Genomic DNA, 27,539 nt, shown 5'->3' with positions numbered 1-27,539 from the left:
CTAAACACATTCCCTTCAAAATCTTTTTCTTTAAACCTAAGTAGTTTACATATTATTTGTACAAAGACACAGTAGTGGAAAATTCAGAAACTTCTTAAATATAATTTCTTGAGTATTACAATATAATAGAGTTAGTTCATATTCAGCCCCAGCTGAATTCAGCCCCAAACACCTTTTATTTACCGTCAACCTTTGAATCCCTCCTCAACTGTGTCTTCTTCTTTTGATGTAAATAATCCACCAAGTCCAGTCAGTGCTGCCAACACACTTATGTGAGTGAAACCATTATCATCTGAGCCACAGACCACTCCCTTAGAGAAAAATGACCTGTCCCCCGAAACCATCAATCATCTATAGCTGCTCACTTAGGTAGGGGGTCCATGAGTTCCCCGCCCATTCCATGCTAGAATGTTGACTGGCTTGAACTTGGGTAGATATTACTCAGGCAGCCACAGCTGCTGTGATTTCATGAATGCTTTAATATTGCTGTGTCCAGGAGTCAGTTTCATTCTGTTCCTCCATGACCTCTAGCTCTTATGATCTTTCTATCCTTTCTTCTGAGATAACCGCTGAACTTTGTGAAAAGATGTAACATAGATGTCACATTTGAGAATGAGTTGTCCTCTGACATATCCTCTGAACTTTTATTACTTGTGAGTTTCCATGTTAGCTATCACCTAGCACACAAAGAACCTTCTTGGACTTGGCCTAAAAGCTGCTCTACTCTATGGATATAGAAATAGAAAATTACAAGACTGGCTGATAGTATGTCTATTTGGCCAAATGATACTAGTGGGTTCTCCACAGGAGCCTTTTAAAGAAGAATCCATTCCCTTAATTAAACTAAACATTAAAATTGTCAAGAATTTTACAGTAGAGTTTTTACAGTAGAGTTTTTGGTGAACAAAAACAATGACACAATTTAAATGCTTCCAAATGTCTTTTCATAAAACTCTCAAATGCTTTGCTATCCTTGCCAAATTAATGTTCATATCATAGAGGAAATCTGAAATTTATAGTGGTGAAAAACAACGTTGATGTAAGAGACTTCTTTGCATTTGTGGCTACAAACTTCAATGTATATATTTTTGTGAGCTGATTTGCATAAAGTGATTGTGGGGAACAAAAGAGTGTTCTTTCTGATTCTGAGCAGAAATGTTGAGTGTGAAATAGAAAGAGTTTACCCTGTCTTTTCCATCTCCATTAGCCAGTTTCATAAGTTTATCACTCCTTGTGAACTAAAGACCAGTTGTTACTTCTTGACATTGTCTGAACAGCAGTAAAATACACCACAGTTTGAAAAACAAGACCCACATGGAGGAGATTAGCATACTAAACATTTCTCTATGTGTTAGTGTAGGAAGAACTAAAGAGAACCTAGTCTATCTTAAAATAAGCAACATTTTGATTGTTTTAAACCAAAATAATACCTTACTATAGCTAAGACATTATTAGTATTTTTTTTTATTTTTTGTATTAACCATTAACCCGAAGATCAAAGTAGAAGAAATATAAACAGGACTATTTTGGAACACCTCTGCAGTAGAATATTTAAGTAAAAATTGATGGACCACAGGGATCTTGATTCTTTCTACTTGGTAATGTGACAATAAAATATGAGTATTGTTTTTAAATGATCTCATTTCTCTCTGCACTCTTATGAGTATGGGGAACTTTACACTGCCAACAGAAATGACAGCTGCCTCCAGGTTTCTTAGTCACAGAATTTTATAATGGTATCACAGCAACCTTGGTGGTACTGTTACCTGTATATTACAGATGAATAACAGCACATCTAGGAAAGAGTTGGCAATGTTCCCCAGATTATTCACACACTAAAACCAGCCCATATTTTAAATCAAAGCAAGCTTTATTTTCTGAACTACCACAGATGAGTAACAATGTGTTTCTTTTGTTCTTAGCTAATGAAAAATACCACATGGTCCTGTCTCTCCTATCAGCTACACCTCTTACAGTCTCAAACCATGCTTTTCTTTCTCTTTGTTAAAAAAAAAAAGAGACCAAAAATTGTTTCCTGAGAAACAAAAATATGTACAGAGAAAAGTGTCATGGCTAATATGTGAAGGGTAAAGAAACTCACAGAAGTGAACATAGCTTCTAGGTTTCTATTTCCAATATGCAAAGCAATGAATTTTAGAAGCAACAATAGAGAATTTAATAATAAAGTATGAGTTTTGAATGTTTTATGAGCTTAATGTCACAACAATTACATCCTAGAGTCATCAAAGGTGTAAATTAATAAGAACTGAAGCTCTCAGAGGATTATAACTATTGGCAAAATAAACAGAAATACAGATATATTAGAATTATCTAAGGTTTCCATGAAATCATCTACGTCAGAGATTATATTAGAATACAATGATATATATATATATATATATATATATATATATATATGGGAGGAGAGAATGAAAGATGCATATAAGTATGATGAAGTGAAAGGACTAATAATAAAAATCATGATAAAAGTAGGATGAAGATTCAGATAACAACATCCTCATACTGACTTTAAATGATTTTCTTTTGTACACTTAAAGAATTAAAGCACAAGGTGTAAATTTTCACCAGGGGGTGTCTAATTTTATTTACCAACCAAATTAAAATGATTAACAATTTCAAAGTAAATTAAGTTCAATTGCTCAATTGTATTAACAACGGATTAAGCACAACTAATAAGAGAACCAGTCATTTGGAACACAGAGTAAAAGAAAATACATAAAAGGCAACATGGAAAGATAATAAGTGACAACTAGAGGGCAGAGTAAAGATTACTGCAAAAAAAAAAAACTGAATATCTGTAAAGTGGGAAAATAGGTATAATTGGGGAACTCAGCAATAATTAAACAATTAATTGCTGAAGAGTCTCTGAAACTAAAAATATTTAGCTACAATAACACTAAGTACTAAGATTTTTAAGAACTATTTAAGGATAAGCTTGATGTATATGCAATGTGCCATGAAATAGGCACGAGAAAGAGTAATATAATTTTATTACTATTATTGTTATTTATTATGATAAAGATAAATTCCAAGGTCTCAAACATACTAGGAAATCATTGTGCCACTTTGCTGTTGTATAACAGGTACATCTGAACAATATTCATTTCTATACAAAATATATCTATCATTGTTACTGAACACCATACTAGTTCTATGCTTCAAATTCTTGATGACTCCTGTGGCTTCATCTAAGCTGATTATCTTATGGCTAATGACTAGGATACTTGCTAGTTTGGGCATGGGCTTACTTCAGCTGAAAGAGCCAAAAGGCCATAATACATCTAATTAACTCACTAATTTGTAGTTTCCTAATGACTTATTTATTTTAAAGAAAACTAATTAAATGTTTCAGAGTACACAGAAATTGCTTAGAATCAGCTTAACGGTTCTTATTATGTATTGAGTGAACATGATAATGGAACATAAGGCCTCGTGGTACAGTGATTAAAGGCTCCAGTTGCACAGTCAGGAGCCTTATTTTGTGTTTCTTTCCTGTCACTAACTAGTTATTTGGCCTTGGGCAAGCCCAACATTCATTTATCAGTATGAATATAGTGATGTAAAGCAAATACACATTGTTTTCTCCATAGAAGAGTTTAATAAAACAAATGACAAAAAGTATAAATATGTTTATTAAAACATCAAGAAGATATGACAAGGTTTTCCTTTTGCATTAAGCACCATAACTCTTTGATTGAATTAAAGAGAAATCTATTCAAGTTAATCTATGTAAATGTCCTGTGTAGCTACAGTGGCCTCTTGCAACCCGACTAAAGACAATACAGAGATCTTAGTAATGAATGAGTAACATAAACAGAAATAGAATCACATTGACTCATCCTTGGTCATGAATGCAATTCATAATTGAAACTGCCAGAGAGATTCAATGACACATTAAGAAGAGATTTGCCTATATGAGCACTAGCTAACATTTTTGTCTATTCACATTTTCAATATTCTCATTCATGACATTGAACCTGCTTTAACTCAGTGATTGAATCTGCACCTAAAAATACTTATTTTGAGTTTAGTTTGAATTTTATTTTCAATAGATGGATTTAAATGGATTTGGTTCTGTGGCATATCTTAAATAATTCAAAATGAATCAATCTATATAAAGCTCTGAAAATGTGTAAGAATGTAAGAATGGTAGGGGTAGTTTAGTTTTTCAGACCTAAAAAAATGATTTAAATGACAGATGACAATAAAAATGCACAGTGCCATCTAGATGAACAGACAGAAATACTCAAGGGTCAAGAGATTAGTGAAGTTGTAATAGAGACAAAGTGTGTCAACACAATGCCAAGAGAGGCTGCAGAACATGAAGGGTACCATATTATTCAACGATGAAGAAGAGAAGAAGCTAGGTGATTCAATGAAGAGCTTCCACAGAAATTAAAACTTATTTCTACGTGATGTGAATTAGAGAAATTTTGCAATGGTAATTATAGTAAGTTTAAAATAAGTAACTTTTGGCATATCATTCTTTTTACTGGCTTTCCTAATTTACTCCATATTAATATTGACTGGACTGGTGGCTGGAGAATGGCATATAATATTTTTGCTAAGTAATGAAATGTATTGTTACTTCTAACTTACAGAGGGTCCTTGGGTCACTGGGAACATAGGGAATCCTGTTATAAAGACACTGAATGTCTGAGAGAAGAAGATAAGGGTTGTTCTCAGTACACATTAGCAACTCCCCAACTGGATTCTCACCCACATCTAAAGTACCATGTGACTATAGCCATTACTGATGATTTGATGTCATTTCAAGAGAAATTAAGCTAAGACTCCTGATTAAACAGTTTAGCCATCTTGACTCACAGAAACTATGAGGTTCATGAAATGCATTGCTATTTTAAGCCATTTATAGTAAGGGCACTGAACAATTACTAAGACATTTCTTTTTAATCACAAAAGATTAATATTTATTGAAAATAAATGTTTACTATATCATGATTTGATATTACATATTGGGGTTTTTTCAAACAAATAGTCTTTAGGAGAATATCTCAAATAAAGATGCTTGCAAATATGCTTCTGAAAATATGATTACTCAATTGCTAAACTCGGTATTGTCTCAAAGGCCAATTAAAAAAACTGCTGTTTGAGTTGGAACATCATTGAACTTTTGAAAGGATAGGACAGAAAGTCTGAATGTTATGTTGTTTCCTCTTGAGATTTCTGCTCATGTTTATGGTTCTTGTTCTTATTTCATTTAAACAATTTTGAAGCCATATATTTCTTTGTCTGGGAATACTATTGTTTTCAATTGGATCATACAACAATTAAAGTAAGTAGAGGCTGGAGCTATCAGTGGTAAAGCACATTTATAAAATAAAAAAAAAATACTTTGTTCAATCTTCACAATGAAAAACATGAACTGAAATCAAATTATAAACATACTGGAAAATATATATGATTAAACTAAATGCTTCATGTGTGAGCCTTTCAGACAAATTATATTTAATACTTCCATATGAAATAAAACTAATTTTGAAAACTCTTACACAAAACTAAAAAAGTTATTGTGAAATATAAATGCATAGAATGTGAGTACATGGGAAATTACTTAGTCTGTATTTCCTGTACAAGTACTAGGACTTGAGTTTGAATCCCACCACACATACAAGCCTACAATCTCAATGCTGAGGAGAACTAAGTGAACCCCTTGGTCCTACTGACCCACTGGCCCTGCAAAATCATTGAGATCTATGTTTAATGAGAGACCCAGGTACAGGCCTCAAGAGATAGCTTTATGGGTAGTAGTACTTTTAACCACACAATGTGAATATGCGAGTTTGAATCACCAGAATTGAATGACTGGAAGCATACTTTTACCTAAGAAAACAGCAGAAAAGAGACACAAAGAACAATTATCTTCAAGTTCCTGGAAGAAAAAATAACTGAGAAAATAATCTCTCCTTGAATGTGTATATCTTATCATGTAGATAACATAAAGAAATGGTTAAATATACATATCTTTTCAGAGTAAAAGGAGTTCACTTAAGTTCAGAGTAGATAGAACTGATAGAGAATGACTTTTAGTAAAACTGTCAAACATTAAAAATAAAGAGATTGTCCCAAAAGATCTTGCAAATGAAATTCAGTTCTCTCCAACAGAATCTCACTGAGGATATAAAACACTCCCAAAGGAAAGGCCAGTGACCAGCAGCAGATGGTTAACATACCAAGTCAACTACTGTATATATCATGGCATCAAGTTTTGTGTTTTATGGCACTAACATGTGTGTTTCTTCTCCTGTATGTATTTTCCCTTTGTTTTAACAATCTCTCTCTCTCTCTGTCTCTACCTCTCTCTCTCTCTCTCTCACACACACACACAGAGGTTTTGCCTTATTTATGTTTACATTTTAATTTGTTTTATATTGCTTTATTTAATTTAATTTTATTATTTTTTCTTTACATTCCTGTTTATTTTTTAAGGAAAGACAGGAATGGTGGGGATTATGTGGAAAGGGAAGGGAGATCTGGGAAGAGTTGGTTGGGAGATAAAGGTAAATAGAAAAATGTATATATAAATGAAGTAAAACTCCATGTAGAAAGAACAATAATACAAGCAAAAATAAAATCTTAAAAGAAAAATTCAAATGAGTAAAATAAGAGTGGTGTTTATCTTTTTAACCACCATTTATGGATATTATAAGATAATAAGTTAAATTTTCTCATGCTTGTTCAGTACTTTTGCACAAGAATTCTAGACAATCTTAATATAAAGTGAAGGACCTATTAAATAATCATAACACAAGTCATTTACCAATTACCTGCACAAAAGCTCTCTTTTGAAAAGCCTTAGGACTGATTAGAGCACACTGAGAAAGTAAACCAAGAAAAAGAATCAAGGAAGGAGCTTATTTAACTTAGGAAAACATATTATGATTTCCACAGACAGTATCAACTCAGAAAGCCGTACAGAAGTGTAAGAAAACATCTACTAAGGAGTGTAAAATATATATATATTTCACTGACAAAAAATATATTTCAAAGACAAAAATAATAGGTTGGAGCATAAGAGAAATGAAATCCATGAAGAAAGAGTGCTGTCTTAACTAGAAATTATGTTGCTGTTATAAAACACCATGACCAAAGAAACTAGTGAAGGAGGAGATTCATTTCATCTTACAGCTTGTACTCAGCCAGGGCACAAGCTCAAGGCAGGACTGATGCAGAGGCCATGGAAGAGTGCTTCTCCTAACTTGCTCCTAGTGGCTTTCCTAGCCTGCTTCCCCATATCATACAGGATTATCCATGCAGGGGTAACAACACTCATGTGAAACCAACCCCCACAAACCAATTATCACTGGACAATCTGGTAGGAGCATTTTCACAAAGGAGGTTCTTTTCTCTATAAGTATTCTGTGTCAAATTGACACAATTTTTCAATAAGATTCAATAAAGCTAGAGGAATAATTCTAAAATTAAAGGCAGAGAAACTGTGAGCCAATAATTAACAATATGAAGTTATTAGTTAAATGTGTGAAACCAATCAGCAGAGTTAAAGCATGTGTATGAAAATGCTGCTCTATAGAAATACAAATATGTGGGAGGGATGCAGTACCAAGGAGTGCTATGAAAGTGTTTTTCAATTTTTTTCATGTTTTAATCCATATGTAATTGTCTTTTGGAATAATTTCAAAATAAAGGATTAGAAATAAAGCAGTATTTGCTTAAGATTTGTAGAACAGACTTTTACAAACTGGAAAAAAAGGAAAGTCTTAAGAGGAAAAGTTTGTATATTACCTACACTTATTTATTTTCTCTTCAAAATATTCCTAGAAAATATTCAATACGCTAAGTACTATTTGGGGGACTCTGGATTCTACAATAAACAAGATGTGCTCAAATCATCTACCTCATATAATTGAGATTGAAGTCTACCAGAGCATTATAAACCAGAAATAAACTTTAGTTTGAAGGTTGTATTTGTCAAGGCACTTGCTGGGGTGAAGAAGTTTGCCACATTGAAATTTATTATATTCCATTATACCATATAATATTATACTAGGAATCTGTTTAAAGACTTGAGGCTAGATAATGTCATGAAAAGATTAAACAAAGAGAAACGAGAAGTGATAAAAGGCTAGACGAGAAAACAGCCTACCAGGCCAAGAGCAGATGAGGTAGAAGGGGCCACCAGTGTATAAGGTATCCTGGAAGCCAGTCAAAACAAAGAGGAGGAAGCAATGAGCCAGCCAGTAAAAGCTATTAACAGTCCAAATAGATGAAGACTGAAAATTAATCATTTTATTCTTCAATACAGAGGTCAGTGTTGCCTGAATGGTGCACTGTTAGGAAATTAGTTAAAATCAAGCTGAATGGGCTTGAGAAAATATGAGAGAGCAAAAACTGCAATGGGCACAGCTGAAATGTATCATAATTACAATAGTTCATGGTACTGAAAACTTGTGTGTGTGCTTAAGAAGTCATGTTTTTAAGAAATAAATTTAGTAGGTCACTTCTAAAGTATATATCTAACAGTACACTACTATTTGAATTGTATGAAGCAATTCAAATCATTTAGGAAGCTGTTTCCATGGAAGAGTAGAAAAAGTGTATGAATAATCAGTTTATACAAAATAAACACATTTAGCATGAAACAGACTTCTCAAGTTTTGTAATAACCAGAGTGTCCATTTTAATGAGGGTAGATGTCATTAAAATTGGTAAAAATTTTTGAGATAAAAATTGATGAGTGAGTAGGTAAAATGTGTCTTTATTTGAAATGTAGACACTAAAGCACAGGATGGATGTAATTGCTCAGACTGTTGTAAATGGAAATTCTTATTTGAGGCATGCACACACCACTTTACTCAAAAGTTCATGGAAAAAGAAGGGAGGAGAAAAGCTGAGTTCTGTGTATTTCCTTGTCTTTACTGTGGTAGAATAGATTGGGAGAAGAGTGGACTTTCTGTGAAGTCTCCCCACCACCCTCTGTCTCCATGTCTCTCTGTCTCTACCTCTGTGTCTGTGTCTCTCTCTGTGTCTGTGTCACTGTCTCTCTTTGAGAGAAAAGCACATGGTATTCAAATAAAGTGGTGTTCCATCCCTAATAAGCATGTCACCTCGCAGGAAAGCATAAGTTCTTCAGCCATGCTCTCTAAGGAGAGGGCCAGGCAACAGTGGGGAATAGTTTTGATTTATCTGAAGTATTTGGATTTCTGTACTGACAACCAAACCATGCATTACCTAAGTGATTATTGAAAACACAAAATTAAATTCATGCAAGTACTCCGGGATATTTTTGAAGTAAACAAGAAACATTATGAATACACATTCATGATAGTGACACAACAATAATTCCACTAGCAGCTACAACTTCTACTTTACAAAATAGCAGATTCATTCTTTATCTTCCCAGCATGTCAGAGAAATATGTATCAACATTCACTTTATTTTAAAAAGTGTGAAATACTGCTGACTTCTTAAGATGAATTGCATAATGTAAAACATTGCTCATAATTACCATGGCTCTTCTCTTCCTTTTGGTAGAGATTATTTTATTTTTTTTTTTGACATACACATGCAAATCTTTTTCTTCAGGCATGGTTTCCTCATCTCTTCAGGTTGGTTTTAAACCTGCTTATTCTATTTGTATTTATTCACCACACACAGCAAAGACACATGTGCATACATACATAATCCCACGTTGTACATAAAGTTTTCACCACCTAAATAAATGCTACATCTTTTTAAAAAAAATTTGTTTAAATTAAAAGCATTTCTTATTTTACATACCAATCCCAGTACCCTCCAGAGCAGAGATGTGTTTTGCATCTGGAATATGGAATGTAAGCAAGGTTCACTGAAGCTATAATAGCAACTAACTATTCACAATTTAGAATGTGGCCTGGTCACTGGGAACTACATTATGATTATTAGAATTTTATCAATTGTTCCTTGAATGCCATGATACTTAACATTTCCTTTGATTAGCTGAGTCAGAAGTATCCCTCTTCAACTTGTCACAGAGCACAGTTTATGTAGAACTCTGTCCTTCACTGGTATTCACTACTGATATGTAATATAGTATATCATTATATTCTCTACAAGACTGGTAACTTCAGTGCTGAGGGCAAAGCCTGCACCATGTAACTTCTTCATGGGGAATGAGATGAACAAAAAGCCCTGATATACGATTTGCTGTAGTTTCTGAAATACCTTCTAGTGTTCAGTTTGATAGAGGGTAGGTTGCTTAATGTGTAGCTTAAGAGAACATTGTTCTTTAATATGCATCAAATAGTTTAATTTACAAAACAGAATCTTTGAGGATGGCTTCAACAGTGTTTTGAATGACTAATGTCAAAACTGCTATATAAAATACTCAGTGAGCAATTTTGCAAAAGGGATGTCTTTTTTTCTGAATTTTATCTAAAAAATATTTCTTATACTTCAAAATTGATTTTGTTTAAAATCAATGTAGATTTCTTTTTAGTATGACCCAAGTAGTTCATATACAAAACAAAACAAAACAAAAAAAAAACTACAGCGAAAAAAAAATGTTCCTTACCTCACCAATCAGGAGTGTCTGGGACTATTTCAGATGATGTTTCACTTGTATTTTAACAGTTAGTGAGGTTCACCAAGGAAATATACAACGCAGAAATAACATTAATTTATGTTGAACTTATAGTTTGCTGTTTCAACTGAAATTATATCAACACATATTTTTGAAGTACATGTTAAAAATAAATTCTCAATGTGGCAAAAATTCATGATATAAAAGCAAGATAATATAAAGCAAAGCACCTGTCTTTTAAATCTCCAGTGTAGAAAAGAGAAGTACAGAGGATTTAAAATGGAATCATGCTAAAAATGTGCATCAACACTGCATCAACAGAACACTGATAATCAGAATTTCATAGATATTCCCATTTGTGTGACTATGAATGTTTATGTAAATGATGCATTGCTGTGGAAGGTACTGTACCTAAACTGTATTTAAGACAGACTGAAAATATTTCTTCCTGTGGTTCAGAAAGTCTCACATTTACTTCAATATCACATTCTTTGTAGTAGATAAAAAAAAAAACAAAACAAAAACTAAGACACAGAACACACTGTTAATCAAATAATACCATAAAATTCTGATTAGACAAGATGTAACAGTAGATGCAGTATGATTAAATTTATGAACAGTTAATATTATAATAGACTTCAAGGGCTTTTATTCAGCTACATTCCTTTTTAAGAGTAGGAATAAAATCAAAAAGTCATGATCAAGGATGCACACATTATACTACAAGCTAGTAATCATTTCATACTTAACTAGCATACAGCATTAGTAAGCAACTTGCACATCTTCCCACCAGGTCTTCATCTACATCCCACCTCCACATTTTCTCATCCTCTTTTTAACCTTTGATCTACATGCATAATTTTTAGGGGGGGGGTGATATGAAAGTATTTGCCCTACATTATAGAAGTTATCACCTTTAGCATTAAGAGAGTTTGTTTTTATTCATTAAAGCATGCCCTTCACCCACTACACACACACTGTTTTACAATAATAGGATGACCATGTCAAGATGCAAACAAAACAAAAACTAAACGAAAAATAAATCAAGATTTTGAGGGAAAATATAGCCCAACATTTCTTGCTTTCATGCACAGACATAAACTAATGTAAAGAACATAAAAATTTTGAGACATGGTATCATATTTTCCAATAGAAAGATTAATCAATACTCTTGATTCTAATTAACACTGTCACATTTTAAACTCCTAATTTTATTTATTTTTTTTGTTTTGATGTTGATTTTTATTTATTTCTGAATTAGTCTTATTCTGCTTTAAACTCCTAATTTTATTTATTTTTTTTTGTTTTGATGTTGATTTTTATTTATTGCTGAATTAGTCTTATTCTGCAGTCTAGGCTGTCCTTTAATTGCATCTATCCTTCTGGCCACTTCCCAAATTCTGACATTGTAAGTGTGCTACCAACCTGGACTACCTATCACCTTTGACAGAATTAAGGTTTGTCTTTTGTTAATATTATTGTCCATTAAAATAGCCTCATATGACATTCATGGAAAAATAAGCAGTTTGTGTTAATTAGGTTGCATGAATTCTACTCATGGCTTTACCACCCAAATTAATATGGTCTAGTAAAGACCCAACCCTCTGTCCCTCAGCTTCCTCTTCACAGTTGTCATCTGTTGCAGCAATGCTGGGCTGGGTTTTCACTGAGATCCACAGCAGATTTTTGCTGCAGTGGCACAGAGTGAACGGGGCTGCTTTTGTAATTAGTTGAGTAGCCATCATCAAGTCTGCTTTACTGTTCATCTGTATTTCAGTTGATAACCCATTCTTCTATTTCAAAAGAATAACTTGCCATTAAATTGTCTTACTTATAAAATCAGAACCTCTCTGATCTGTATAGCCTATGATGCAACTATTCTTACATTCATTTTAGTTTCAAAGACTTTGACTCTTTGTGCTTCAGAATCTACCCTTTCAGCTACTGCTCTTACAAATGTTCTTCATCTTTGTCAGACTCTTTGGCCACCTTTTCTTCTTACTTTCTGTTACAAAGCATTTCCAAATTCATGTACTTCTTTTCTACAGGTAACAAACATAAACCAATTTCTAATTTAGTAAGTTGTCCTTATAGATCTAATAAAGTTTTAGGTGCATGAAAAAATTGAGAAAAGTTTCTGAGTGGTTCTATACATTTCCTGCCCCTACCTAATTCTTTCTACTAAATGATGATGGTGATGATGGTGATTATGATGATGATAATAATAATAATAATAAGTAGAAACTAACTGTGAATCAAAGCTATCAAGAAATCCTTCTTTTGGCTCTTTCATTTTGCTTTATCATCTGAATGCCACAATGGGTTAAAGGTATGCTATGTTAATACCCATAGTTCAGCTCCCAGTGTATGTGATGTGATACGGGACTAGCCAGAGGTCTACATGAACCATCAGGCATTTTGCTTGTTGCAATTGAATGCATACTGTTAAGTATGAAAAGTGCTGTAAGCTCTGCCTCATAATAATCGCTCTCCAATCATGTTTACTTGCAGATCTTATAATTACTTTTGAAGTTTTCCACAAACTGGGAGAATCATGAATATCACATTTCTTTCTCAGCCCCTTCTCTGTGTGTGTGCGTGTGTGTGTGTGTGTGTGTGATTATTATTATCGTATGTTACCTTCTGTTTCTCACATGCAATTATTGTAAACGTTTTCCTCCTATTTTATATATATGGTCTCTTCTTTAATTTTAGAAAATTATCTTGCATTGATCATACTTTAATTTCACTAAGACCCAGTTTCCCTTTTCCCAGCGATGAAATAATTTCTTTCAAATTGTCCTTAGTTATGATTTTTTCCTGAGAGCCATACCTGAACCTCAACCTGATCATTCTCCCAATTGATCCATAACTCCTTTTCCCCCTCTAGTAAAAGAATAGAGTTCCACAAAGCAGAATTTCTATGCTTCACACTAAGGTATTTCAAAAAAAAAAAAAAAAAAAAAAAAAAAAAAGGTGAATATGCAGTTTCTGCATTGAGTGTACTGGCCAGCATTTGACACTTGACTGAAAAAAGAAAAGAGAGAGAGAGAGAAACTTTAGAACTTTGAGATTGTGCCTAAAAATGAGCCTCCTCTTCTGTTCTGGTTTATCCTACATCTCACAGAAGCAATACCGTATCAAGGACAGCCCAACCCGCGCCATGCCAGCCTTGTTCGTGTGTCCTCAGGTATGTTTTTAAAATTTAATTTAAAAAAATTTCAGAAAATAAATTTTGATCCTATTCCTTACCCTCCCCATACTGTTTATTATTATTATTATTATTATTATTATTATTATTATTATTATTATTATATTGGACAGAGAGTGGGTGTGGTGATGTCCACCTTTAATTTCAGCACTTAGAAGGCAGAGACTTACTGGGTTTCTATAAGTCTTAGGATATTCCCAGCCAGCATAGACAGTTCCAGAACACAGGTCTCTAAAAAGATGCTGTCTTAAAACATGACAGAAACACGACTTCCCTAAATTGATATTATTCAGCAGCACACAAATGAATCTCATCTGAACTAAAACAATGATGATTTTTACTATAATTAAATATCTTTTAAATATATGAGTACAGTGAATGATAGTTATAAAATAGATTTTACAAGACAGGTTATTTATTAATATAAGTAAGGAGTCATCACTGCAATGACCAGTACATATTTCTGCTAAGGGAATATGATCACATTCTGAGCATGTCAGTTTAAATAATGTATTCTTTAGATGTATACAGCTACATACGTTGTACTTTAAAGGTAGCATAGTTGAAACAATTAGTCAGTCCTTGGAAAGGTCACTGAGACCTTCATATTGAGAAATGAAGTTTGACCTAGAGTATTGTCTCCAGGTTTCTTGTTTAGGTACATGCTGACAAAAGAATTCAGAGAGCAGAAAAATGTAAGGTGTGCTATTTTAGAAAAAAATAAAAAATAAGCTAGCTGTTTCTTAGGAAGGCTTACAGTTCTACACTACATTCAGGGCTTAGGTCTTAGTTGTCTCTAACTCTTTGATATATTTTTTATATTCATTAAACTTTTCCAATATAGTCTTAGTTCTGTGTTGCTATATATGAAAACTCAGAGTTATATACAGAGAATGATAAGAGGTGAAGCAAAGTTTGAGTTTTGTGTGATTTTAGTTAAGCAGAAATATTTGAGCTAAAAATAGGATTCAACACTACTATAATCTTGAAGACACCAGCTGAGATCTGCAGTAGAATGAACCTTTGATGGTGTTCACTGTTTAAGATTTCCAGGAAGAAAGAGATACTCTAAATCCTGAGGGTTTAAGGAAGAAAAAAAGGATTCAAAAGTCCTTTCAAGTATTTTAAGATCCTTACAAAGTAACAACTTGAGGAAGAGTAAGATGTACAAGTCTAATCTAGATAATCCTTGCCGCTTCTATTATTCCCCACTATGTAAAACATGAAGCAAAAAGGAACATGGAGAAGTTTATGTATTTGTATTAGATTATAGGATGTGCTATACAATGAAAGGCTCTTCAGTATGTAAGCAGACTAAAGACAAATATCTTACTAGATGATCATTGAATAAGTAATAGATAGCCAGTCTATGCATCTTAGAGTTTTTAGTAACAAGTAATAGTTTATAAGGTACATTGTTCAAGTGTACTCAGAATTAAGGTTATCTGACATATTCAATTTTATAACTCTGGTCAGGAAAATAATGCCTTTTTATCACTATGAAAATTCATAAACTTATGTGTAAATGTGTGTGCACACATGTGTGTCTGTCTGTCTCTCTCTCTCTCTCTCTCTCTCTGTGTGTGTGTGTGTGTGTGTGTGTGTTGTGTCAGAAATCTATTTGTATGAAAGTTCCAATAGGTATGGATGTGTGCACATCCAAATTTCAGAGGAAACTGTTGGTCGTTGTCCTTCAGATGCTGTAGTGTGTTTTGTAGATGGGCCAATCACTAGGATGTGGAAGTGTGGAAGTCATCAGTGTAGCTATGCTGTCTGGCCACTAAGTCCTTGAGACAGTACACTTCTTTCTCCCTAGTGCTGGGATTACAATCATGCAGCAGCATAGTTTTCCAAAGGCTCTAGAGACAGAACTGGGATCCTCTCCCTTGTTCTGGAAACACCATACTGACTTAACCATATCCACAGCCATTTTTGTTGGCTTTTTAAAAATTTACCAGTAATTAAAGTTTATTCCTTAAGCTTCCAAGCACAGAATAAACAGACTTTTATGACAGAAATCAACAAATGCATATACTAGACACATGCAGATGAATTAGATTTTCAGAGTATGATCTTCCCTTACCATCAAAGAAATACACATAAAACATTTGGGAATAGAGAAAATATTATTTTAAAAAGCACTTGCTGATATCTTACAGATTTTTCAGGAGACAGTTCTCCAAAAATAGCATTAAGTATGTATTTATTTAAAAGAAAGTGTGGGCCCTTGTGGTAGAAATGTCACTATGACTCCCCTTTGAAAATGTCATCCATGCTAATGAAGCAGCTTCCACTTGAAATGGTCCTCCTCCTTTTCTCAGGTCCCATCTGGAGCTCTATGTGCACTTAAATTTCCTTCTTCCTTAGGAAGATTGTATCTGTTTCCACTCCCAAAGAAAATGTTTCTTGCTTTTTTTCAGTGTTGATAATTGTTATTACTTTTGGCAGTTATCTATGGCTATATTTTCAGCGATTATCAACAATAAAATAAATAAATAAATACAGAAATAAATGAAAAAATATTCTCTTGGAACTAAATATTTATATGCATATAATAAATATATTAAAAGAAGAAAAAATATCTATGCTGTCAGCATTTTCCCTTTATCTAGGGACTTGGAAACATGCCAGTGACTCTGATCTGAGAGCTGTAATAGACACGACAGAAATTTAAGTGTGACCTTCAATATGTTACTTAACACTTGATTAATATCTGACTTGTGGTCAGGAGACCTATTTGGATGCAAGATATTCATGTGAGGAATATGTCTGTCTTTGTACTGAAAGCACTTACACTTTGAGTAGGTGGTATACTCAAACAACCACATGACATTGGAAAATGGAAGAGATGTCATCACTGAGACTAGGGACGAGATCGGAGGTGGTGTCTTAGAAAAGGTGTTATAAAATGAGAACAATTTAGTCATGCAAAGAGACAGAATTCATGTTTTCTCCCAGTCCTTTCATGGAAGAAGTCGGATGCCATTTCACTGGATTCTAATTGTTTATCTTCTTCAGACTCACATTTGAAGTATTATTAAGATAATCTGCTCAGTGTTTATCTGTGGGTGCTGGCTTCTGTTTCCATCAGCTACTAGATGAGGGCTCTAGGATGGATATAAGTTAGTTATCAATCTCATTATCAGGGAAAGGCATTTAAGGTAGCCTCTCCACTGTTGCTCAAATTGTTAGGTGGGGGTCAACCTTGTAGGTCTCTGGACATTTCTCTAGTGTCAGTTTTCTCTTCAAACCTATAATGGCTCTCTCTATTATGTTGTCTCTTTTCTTGCTCTCCTCTATTCATCCCCCAACTCAATCTTCCTGGTCCCTCATGTTCTCCTCTCCCATCCTTGTCTCTTTCTCCTAACTCCCTTTCCACTCACTACCCACCCCTCACTCCCAATATGTTATGAGATCTTGTCCCTTTCCCCTTCTGTGAGGGACCTTGTATGACTCTCTTAGGGTCCTTCTTGTATTCTAGCTTCTCTGGTGGTGTGAATTGTAGGCTGGTGATCCTTTGTTTTATGTCTAAAATCCATATATGAATGAGTACATACCATGTTGATCTTTTTGTGCCTGGGTTACCTCACTCCAGATGGTTTCTTCAAGTTCCATCCATTTGCCTGAAATTTTCAAGTTTCCATTGTTTTTCCCCAACTGAGTAATATTCCATTGTGTAAATGTGCCACATCTTCTTTAGACAACAATTTTTGCAAGTCAAACATTATTGCTGATGATGCCTCACATACTACTAACAATTCATTATTTCTTCTAGATTTTCTCTGTTTTCTAATGAGAGAAAAAACTATATTATAATTAAAAATCTAACCTTAAAAAATTAAAATCTTTGTAATAGCCACACTTGACATCTTATATTTTCCCAACAGGAGACATTGTAGAGTGAATACAAATACTATATACTAAGATTATGCTTTATTAGGATATCATAAATTTACATAAGATGTTTCACATGTTCCTGATCAATATGATAATTGAGTCCAAAGTATAAAAAAGAAATAGAGTAAGTGTCATTGTCTCTAATTTTCTTTTGTGAATATATATATATATGTATGTACATATATTCACAAGTATAACGTCATCCAACAGTGACATTAGTCGGGCCAGTTGTGACTTAAAATATATTTGTAGAAAGCCTAATGTTACCTTAAAATCATATTTTTATGAAAAGAGAAAGTGCTAAACCCTGCTGCTTTGCTCTTAGAACTACTTTATATTAAACAGTGCCAATACTTAGTTGACACAATCTTTTATTGTCAAATTTGCAAAGATCTAGTACTTCAAAATAAGCAAATATATGCTTTATTTCTCAGTTATGACTCCAGGTGATATAACTGTACAGTTTTAACACAGAACTATCATAACAGGGTGGCTACCATTAAGCAGGCAGAATGTTTTACTTGTACAGGGATTTAAACTGTTGGTATTAACACATAAGAGTACAAGAACATAGAATATATGAGTAAGAGATGAAGATCCTGTGGTATCATACTTTCATGGACTATGGTTTGAATTATGTAGAAAATAGTCCTAAAAGCAATAATCAGAAATATCTGAGAAAGAATTGATAGCAATAATAATTGAACCATTGTAAAATAATTCATATTGCATTACATAACAGGATTTCAAGTCTTCATGGAGTAAAATCAAACAAATCTATTACTAATCTTAAGACGTGTCCAATGTCTATATGTATATTTTTGAACCTCTTTTCACGGTATGTAATATTTTTAGTGACAATTTGTTTGGTTATGTATTTCATATGAGATACTGAATGCAAAACTTACTTTTTATGTCATATAAGCAGATATCATCTCAGGTTCTTTTATTGATTGTTGAGTTGCTACTCCATATGTGATATTGAATGAGACATTATAGAGATAGAATGTTGTTCAGATATAAACCCATCCTTGAGGAACTTACAAATTTTAAGGTGAGAGAAAACTTAGTTGAAACTAAAACACAAATATGAAACTGATGCTGTCTGTACAGTAACTGACTGTCAAAGGGTGGGTTTTGAACTAGTGCTTTGCACCTTAGAAAGTTAATGTAGCCATTATTCTACCCATTTTAATAAAAACCATAGTAAGATCCAGGTTAAATTTCCAAAACAATATTAACCTGGAGTATTTGGGCTTCATACATGAAAACACAGACTGGAATCTGTTCCTGATTCTAATCATGAGTAAGAAATTGCAGAAAACTCATCTAAAATGTATAAAAATCTAAAAAAAATGAGTAAATAAAATGTAAACTCAGAGTCTAAGATTTACTTTTGTGTATATAGGGAAAACAAGCTTATTTTGAATAGGAAGAATAGAATATTTTAATTTTGTTATTAAAATTATTTAACAAATATATTTTATTATTTTTCTTGTGAAGAAGTCCCAATATGAAGAATTTTTGAAACTGTCAGGAATGGCCCTCTAGCATAAATGATTGTCAGATGCTCTCAGAGTCAGGAGTTGCATGGCTCAGTTACCTACATGGCTAGCCTAATCACACTACTTGAGCAGTAAGTTTTAATACTGTCAGAACTGTCTCAAGGTTTGCTATATTTGATATGGAAAATATGTGTGGATGCATGCCCTCACCAATTGCCTTTGAAATTCTTCCATCCATTAACATTCTAATAGTAGTAATAAACTTAGCTTTTGTGTCATTTTTAGCTGCATATTTGAAGGCTACTACTATGAATTAAATTGACTATGAGTTACCAGTTATCTTACTTCCTCCAAAAGAATATCTAGCATGGCGAAGTTTGCATTTCAGAAATGTTCCATGATGGGGCCACATCTACTTATTATTTTCTTCCTCTGATGGCATCTGAGGATTAGTAAAGTACTCTAATTTTGGAAAAATGCATGCTGTTGGCACACAGTTTTAGCATAGGTTCACCCCTGTGTCTGAATGTCTCAATTGATACACATACTTTGTTGGTTCTGTCATATAATTCTTGCCTCTAATCCAAAACCAGATTTGGATAACTCATTATTCCCTGTTCCTGGCTACTCATCCAAGGAAAAGAAAGCTACAAGCTGTACCATTGTTGATTGGGAAGCAACAAAGCAAAGACAACCCATGAATAATCACCTCACAGTTCTGTGCAGACAAGTGTCTTTGTTAGTTGTATTCCATGAGTACTGGTAATCTAAATATAAAGAAAAATATGTAGAAGGGAACTAGATAGAAGATAGTAGAAGAAGCAGTGAATACCCATTGGACACATCACAAGATACATGAGATCAAAGCTGAACATTAACTATACTGTGTTCTGTATTCCACCATCATTCAACCTAAATGTATTTCCCATTCTTTTATTTGTTTTTGTTTTTCATTTTTCTTTTATGCATTACATACAAACCAAGGTTTTCCCTCCCCTCATGCCTCCAAGTTCTCCCTACCCTCGATCTACTCCTCCATTTCCCTCCAGAAAATAACAGGTCTTGCAGGAAAATCAACTTTACAGTGCATAACACATTACAATAAGAACAGACACAAACCCCATATCAAGGATTAATGAGACAACACAGTATGAGAAAAAGTGTATGTGCATATTTGTGTACTTATGTGTGTGCACATGCATGTGTGTGCACACACATGAGTGTAAGTGTTTGGAACTGAGTCTTGCAATCTTGCCCTTGTAACTGCTGAGCCATATTTCTGACCCATAATTGTATTGTTTATAGCTTTTCATGCATGTTCTTTTGATATATATATATGTATATATATATATATATCTGCTGAAATTCACATTGGCAGCAGTTACATTATTTTAGATCTCTCTCTACAGACCTAATGGATGGTAGGACACAAAAGTAACACCTCAGTTTGAAGCATCCTAAACTGCTTTAGGGGCCCCTGACTTGAAATGACCCAAATATTCAGTAGAATTCTAATATTTCAGGCACATTTTTAAGAAAATGCAAATTTAGTTTCTAAATGATAAAGCAAACATACATGTAATGATTTTTTTCATGCAAATTTAGTTATGTCAGTATTTCCATCTTTTCGTGTTTTTTCTTTTTCATTTCTGTGTGGACGATTTAACATACAGCAGGTGTTTACTATGAAGTTATGTCCCAGTTTTACTCTATTTATTTATTTATTTTTAGTTTTGAGACAGGGCCATGCTCTGTAGCCCAGAAAGGCCTTGAGCTTTCAGTCTTTCTTTCTTAGGCCTCCAGAGTAACTCATATTACTGGATGTTACCACCATGATAGACTAGTTTTTATTATCAACTTTAAGATTAACTGCATGTTTTATTACACTGTGTTTTGTTGTATTAATTTGGCTGACCATGAGCTCTCTTGGTTCAAGTAACTCTCCTACCTACCTCATCCTCTTGAGTAGCTGAGCCCTCATGAATGACACTATACCCAGTAATTGCCCATATGTTGAAAGAAACACTGTCTCCCAGGAGAGAGATACATAGGTATTTTGATGTAAGTTCTAATCTAGCACTATCCATGCAATAGCAGCTACTGAGTCAATTGCTTCTAATTTTATTCATATTCTATTCCATTGCATTTTCTCCCTATTAGGGAGGACTTATTATTATTTATGTTTATTTACTATGTGTGCCTATATTTATTTAAATATTTATATATTGGAGCATATACATTCCACAGCACATGTGGAGGTCAGAGAGAATTTAGGAGTTCATTCTTCCTTTTACCATGTTGTCTCTAGGATTATATCTTGGGTCATATGACCTAGCAACAGCATCCCAACCTGAGCCATCTCTCTCTCCCTCAAGCTTTATTATGCTAGCCATGTTAATAATTATAGCAAGAAGAATGTGATCACAAACCATAAACTATGTTTTCTTCCAGTAACATAACCATGCACTTTATAACTGTACTATTATTTAATGTTCAAAATATTCTTTTCTGACTATTGAGTGCCTAATTCATATGACCCGAAACAGTTATCAAGATTTCTCAACAGCTAGCTTCCCTGCCTCAAAGTCCAGGAAATGGAGTTAGTATATTTCTTGACACTTGACCCCATTTTCTCTTCTGGGCTCAGTGGTGATAGTTCCCCAGTCAAAAATATAACTAAGTATGCTTTGGACACAAACACATGTGCAGGATTTGGAGAATGAATCATACTGAAATTCTTAATGCTATACATAAGAACACAATTGTTGATTGCTATACATTGGTACAGAGTTGTGTGAATAAAAAAAGAATTAGTTTATTTTTTAAAGGGTATTTTATAATCTGTTCTGTAATCTTCAACATAGATTGGAATTCTGGGCTATGATTAATCTCTCTATTTTTTTCATTCAGCAGCAGAAGAATCATGTGTGAGGTATAATTAATTGAAACTATAAAAATCATTGAGTCTATTTAACTTCATGTAATAAGGTGTAAGTTTATTCTTTGAAATATATTATTTTTCAGTGTGTTACACAAAAAACATATCTTCCCAGAAAAGCCACTTACAAGGATCGTTCTCATCTTCTAGAGTATAATAAAAAGCAAAACCAAAAGTTTTAAATGATAAAATATTTTGGTAGATATCAAAGTAATGTATTACAACTTGATTTCTTCTCATTTGCATTGATCTCTGAAGTTTACGCAGTCAGGTTTAGCCACAAAATGATATAATTTGTTTTTTCACATAGCAAGCCTCTGTTGGTCTTCTATGAATAAAAAAAAATTAAATGGTATAGTTGGTGGTCCACCATGTTAAAGAAAGTTTTGTTTGTAGTTTTATGCTTTGACAGTTATTCTGCAAGCCCTTCTTAATCATCATTTATCTGCATTTCAAAGAGACCTGAACAGTGATGCTTTGTTTCTGGCTTTATTAAGATGAAAACTAAAACCCATGAAAAAGTGCTTAACAAAACAGGAATATTCTAGCAAAACAAGAAAGCTTTAACACCTTCAACACCTAGAAATTAATATTCTATGCCTATACAGTTTTGAAACATAAATTTAAAAAACTATCTTCTGTAAAATTTTCTTTAAAATATTCCAAAACTGACATTTCTTCCTCATAGTTAGTTCTAATTGCATTGTGGTAATAAATATTTTGTTCTGATAATTTTGGCTGATTTTATTAAACTTAATTTCTAAATGCAAAAATCATCCCAACATAAAAAAAATCTGTAGCCATGCAATAGTCATCAAGAAAAACATTAGCCATTTTTATAATATCTTAGCATTAGTCAAGTGATGTATTAGTAAACAAGAGGAACACAGATGTCATTTACAAGAATAGAATTAGGTACACCTGTTTTGGGAAGGTAACAGCATCTACCAAAGTTTAATATACTTGTCTAACCATATTCATGCCTGCCCTATGACCTAGCAATTCTTCTAGAGAAAAGCTCACATCTGGCATACACAGTTCTCATGTACATGCTAGCTACATACATACATGCATACATACATACATACAAGATGTTCAAGGATATTCATAGTAGGAATATATTAGCCCAAACTAGTCCATGAATATAGCTCATGAATTTATTGAGAGCAATGGATAAGTTGATTGTTATGTGGTCATACAAGATAAACCCATAGTTTAATAAACAGCACTATGGATAATCTTTCAAGCACAGCATTCTGAAAAATGAGTAAGATGCAAATTACTTTTATTTATAATAAAAGCAGGAAATAAAAAGCAGGAAAACATATTTGTGGCATAAATTAGGATAGAGATTACCATTGGGAAAGGTTGTCTTTGAAAGGAGATGGAGGTGGTAGTTGGGATGTGAACCTATGTGGTATTGATTGATACTTCTATTTCTTGTTCTGTGATCTCATCATCTTGGTATGTTTCCTTTATGAAAACCTCACCTAAATCTTACATTTATGTCTATTCTAGAAATGTGTATACTCCTTAGATAAAACTTTCAATATCTTAAAAACTTGTAAAAATCATTTGAACTAGAACATTATTAATGATTTTGGTGTTTGGTTGCTGCTCTTACGTCTATGTTGTCCTGGAAAGAGTTTGCTAAAATATCATATTAAAGTAATGATTTCTGCTGCTCAGTAGGATAGTAAGCTGACTATAGCTAACAATAATGAAGTACATATTTCAAATCAATATCTTCACGTTTTCTTTTCTATGAACACAACACAAGTAGAATTAGTTAACAAAGAATAACTTCCCTGAAGACACTAATACATAATTTTAGTAAGGTTTTCTTTCATTCCCATGGAAATCGTCTTTTAAGGACTACCACTGGGAGTGAAAATAATTATTTTTCATATGTTATTAAAGTTTTCATAGAACAATGACCTACTCTAATCTGATTCCAGTTTAGAAGTTTTCCTTGACATTTGGAAGAAAGTTGATTAAGAATCTAGGTATGAAATAAGCTCTTTTGGGGAAGTTTTATTTTTTCCCTAAGGGTGTGTGATTGTATTGCTCTTTTACATTTGTTAATTAGTTAATGTTATGGAAAATCAATTATAATTATCAAATTGGCTTTTTGCAAATTTCATAAAACATGTCATAAACCTGAGGATACAATGGTGAAGAGTTTATATACAGTTACAATAAAAATACCATGATGAATTGACATTTTAGTTCATTGAGTAACATGTCTTAATTATTGATCTTCAATATCCATCAAATAAAGACTTTTTCCTTTTTAAAAACATGCACATGATCACCTTTGATATAAACATTGTAAATGACTATAGTAGAAAATATCAAGGAGAATTGACCAGTTTATTGCAATCTCAACTTTATGTCACTTTGCATAACATTTTCATACACATGAAAGCTCTATATACTTTTAAATTGCTTTCTACATATAAAATCTCTGTGAATTGAAAGTTACAAAAATAATAAAATAATATTGAAATACTTTTCACTGAATATACTGTGATCTGAAATGCTTCAAACCCTCAATATAGAAGGCAGTCAACATTTGGAGAAAATGTAATTTTCTTCTCAATCATTTCAACTATTACATGCAGGCATGCCAGAACTATATGACTTTCTACAACGTAGCTCATGAGAGTCTCATTTTTAAGGCAGCCTAAAGATTAAAACTTGATTTACTAGCACAAGAAAGAATTCTTACTCCAGATGAAAACCAGTATATACTTAACTAACTTAATTGTTCTAGCTATTTAACTTTGGCATTCTTGAAACAGTTGTCAGTCATGAAGTGAAAATCCCAGGAACACTCATTAAGTGACAATGGTAACATAAAATTTTTGTTGCTAGTTTAAATATCTATGTGAACATTGTTGCTTTCATACAGAATTTGCTTAACTATGGGATCTTAATTATCTGATCTCTCACCTAGCTTCTATTAGTCTCTTCTAGGCAATGTTAATGTAGAAAGCTTACCTAACATGATTGGGACATGGTAAAAAAAAAATGTCATATCACAACAATTTTACAAGTTGATAGGCCTTTTATGCTGCTTGCTTCCAAAAACAACTGTAGGGATAGACTATATCTGATGATTTATTAATGATTTTGCCTTCATGCATTGAATTAGGTCATTGCAAAGTAGTACCTCAAAGTCCCCATTTTAACAATCCATGAATATATTAAAAATGATATTTCTCTGATCAATAAATGCCTATGTTGTATATTTTTCTTTCCAATTTAATAATGCCCCTTCTAAATGATTATTGTTTTGTAACTTTTAAAAAGAAATTAACATTAAGAACACACAATCCACCATTTCAAAGAATAATCTAAGAGAAATATATGAGAAGGAAAAATGTCTATGTTTTTTAAACCATATGGTTTTAAACAGTAACATGGGAAGTGTTCAGTTACTTAAACACACATAACCAGTGAAAATAACAGGAAATTACATGTTTTTATAAGTCTCAATAGAGAGATTATGAGGGCCTTTTAGACAGAAAAGTGTGATTTAAAGGATAGCTTCAGTAAGTCAGTACACAATCACACATTTTGTCAGCTTCCTTATTAACAAGTGGTTGCAGCTTAGCACATTGGCTTTCTGAGCTCTTAATTAGTGTTAATGAATGGGGACTTACCTCAGTAACAGTGCAGCCTCCCAGAAGTAAAATCCAGAAACTAGTGTCCGAAAGTGTCTCACGTGGGCCATGATACGGAGCGATATTCACGATCCCGAAGAGTCTTATCCGAGGCATGAGGGACCAGAAGGACAGAAATGAAAACCTGCCATCTAACCCCTTCTGGGGCTGGTGGAGACAAACACTTGGAAGGTTTCAGCACCTCAGACAGCTCCCGCAGTACTCTGGATACTGCTCTTCAAACACTGGATATTTTCCTAGACCCCTCCTCCAAGCAGTGAGCTGAGGGATTCACAGGGCTACAAACGTGCAAGCAAGTGATTTCACAGTAGAGCCATAGAATGGAGTGAGACTGAGACGATGCGTCAGGAGTGCCTAGGTCCTGAGCAACAGTTCCCCCAAAGCTTTTTCAGCAGGAAAGGACTCGCTTTTTCTTGGCTCTGACCCCACTCACTGGTTGAGAAAGAACAACAGCAGTCAAAATTGGGAAGACTGCTCCATTAGGTCCAAGCGCCAGACTCTCCAGAATATCGCTCTCCACCTTTGGAAAAAGAAAAAGAAAAAAGAAAAAACCCCAAGGAGCGCGGCAAAGACAGGCGGGGGCGGGGCCACAGGACTTGTCCTTCCCGCCAATCACAGCTGCACAGCAGGACAGAGTGACAGGCCACTTACCACGCCTGTGAGTGCTCAGCCTTTCACCATGTAAAAAAAGGAAGGGGCAGAATAGATTTGGTGCAGAGCCTACTAGGTTCCCGGAGGGAGTGGAGAAGGAAGCTTCAGGGCTGAAAAGGGAGTATTAGCTGTTTCCAGGATTAGGGAGCAGAACGTGGGGATGCTCCTTGCTTCACGGAAAAGACACGATTTAATAAAGACAGCTCATATTGAAATGGTTGAAAAGGGCTTGGGAAGTTGGGTATATGGTGCACACACAGAGCAGAATCAGATTTCTCTAGAAGCATCTCATGAGCATGGCCAGCTAGAAGCCAGTTAATTGACTCCAATACTAATAAGACTTCTGAAAAGACTAAGAGGTGAAGTCTCCTGAGACTGCTGCTAGAGACATCACTTGGACCTGACCCCACCCCCATTCCACCTCCAGTTTTCCAAGGTTCACAGTGGATTGAAAGGGAGGAACTAGCTTATAGTATCAGTTGGTTTATCTCTTCTTTGATACTTTCAGAGCTCTGTCTCTCTCTGTTTCCTCCGCGTTCCATTCCTTGATCCTTCGTTCTTCTTCTCATTCAGTTAGCATGAGTTCTCGAGCGCATGTTTGTGTGCGTGCATGCATGTGTGTGTGTGTGTGTATGTGTGTGTGTGTGTGTGTGTGTGTGTGTGTATGTGTATAAAATAGAAAATCTTTATTTGCTGTTGGCAAAATGTTCATTTCTTCTTTTTTCAAAAGTCCATTGGGAATTTATTGTGAAAGCTGTCCCTTCTACTCTTAACCTTTTCGACAACTAAGCTGCATATTAATAATTATTAATAACCAGTCTCTCAATATTTATCATAGCTGAATTGAAAGTGCAATTCACAATTTAAGTACCTCTGCAGTACTCTATTCCACGGTACAAATGCAAGGCACTATGTCTCAACCAGCTAAAAGGAATAACCATAAATATGATTTTAGTTCCCCTATTTAGTAGATCACATTATTCTCATCCAGTCAAAATAAAAGTTTTCTCAATTTACATCTGTATTTGGAAAGATATTTTATGTGGCTGTTTCTTGATTTAAATCATAAACTATCAGAACACTCATA

The 27,539-nt window shown here is 33.8% G+C and overlaps 1 protein-coding gene across 1 annotated transcript in view; it reads right to left on the bottom strand.

Annotated features, from left to right (window-relative positions):
- The window catches only part of Glra3 (glycine receptor alpha 3), a 129,105-nt gene extending 103,223 nt beyond the window's left edge, over window positions 1–25,882 (bottom strand). Inside the window, exon 1 of the mRNA XM_051182439.1 lies at window positions 25,781–25,882. Within this exon, the coding sequence (XP_051038396.1) occupies window positions 25,781–25,851 (71 nt within the window). The 5' untranslated portion in view covers window positions 25,852–25,882. The remainder of the gene's footprint in view (window positions 1–25,780) is intronic.
- Window positions 25,883–27,539: the final 1,657 nt, after the last annotated feature.

Source organism: Phodopus roborovskii, unplaced genomic scaffold (assembly GCF_943737965.1).
Source record: "Phodopus roborovskii unplaced genomic scaffold, PHOROB, whole genome shotgun sequence".
Classification (NCBI taxonomy): domain Eukaryota; kingdom Metazoa; phylum Chordata; class Mammalia; order Rodentia; family Cricetidae; genus Phodopus; species Phodopus roborovskii.
This window is presented reverse-complemented; position numbering and strand designations above follow the sequence as displayed.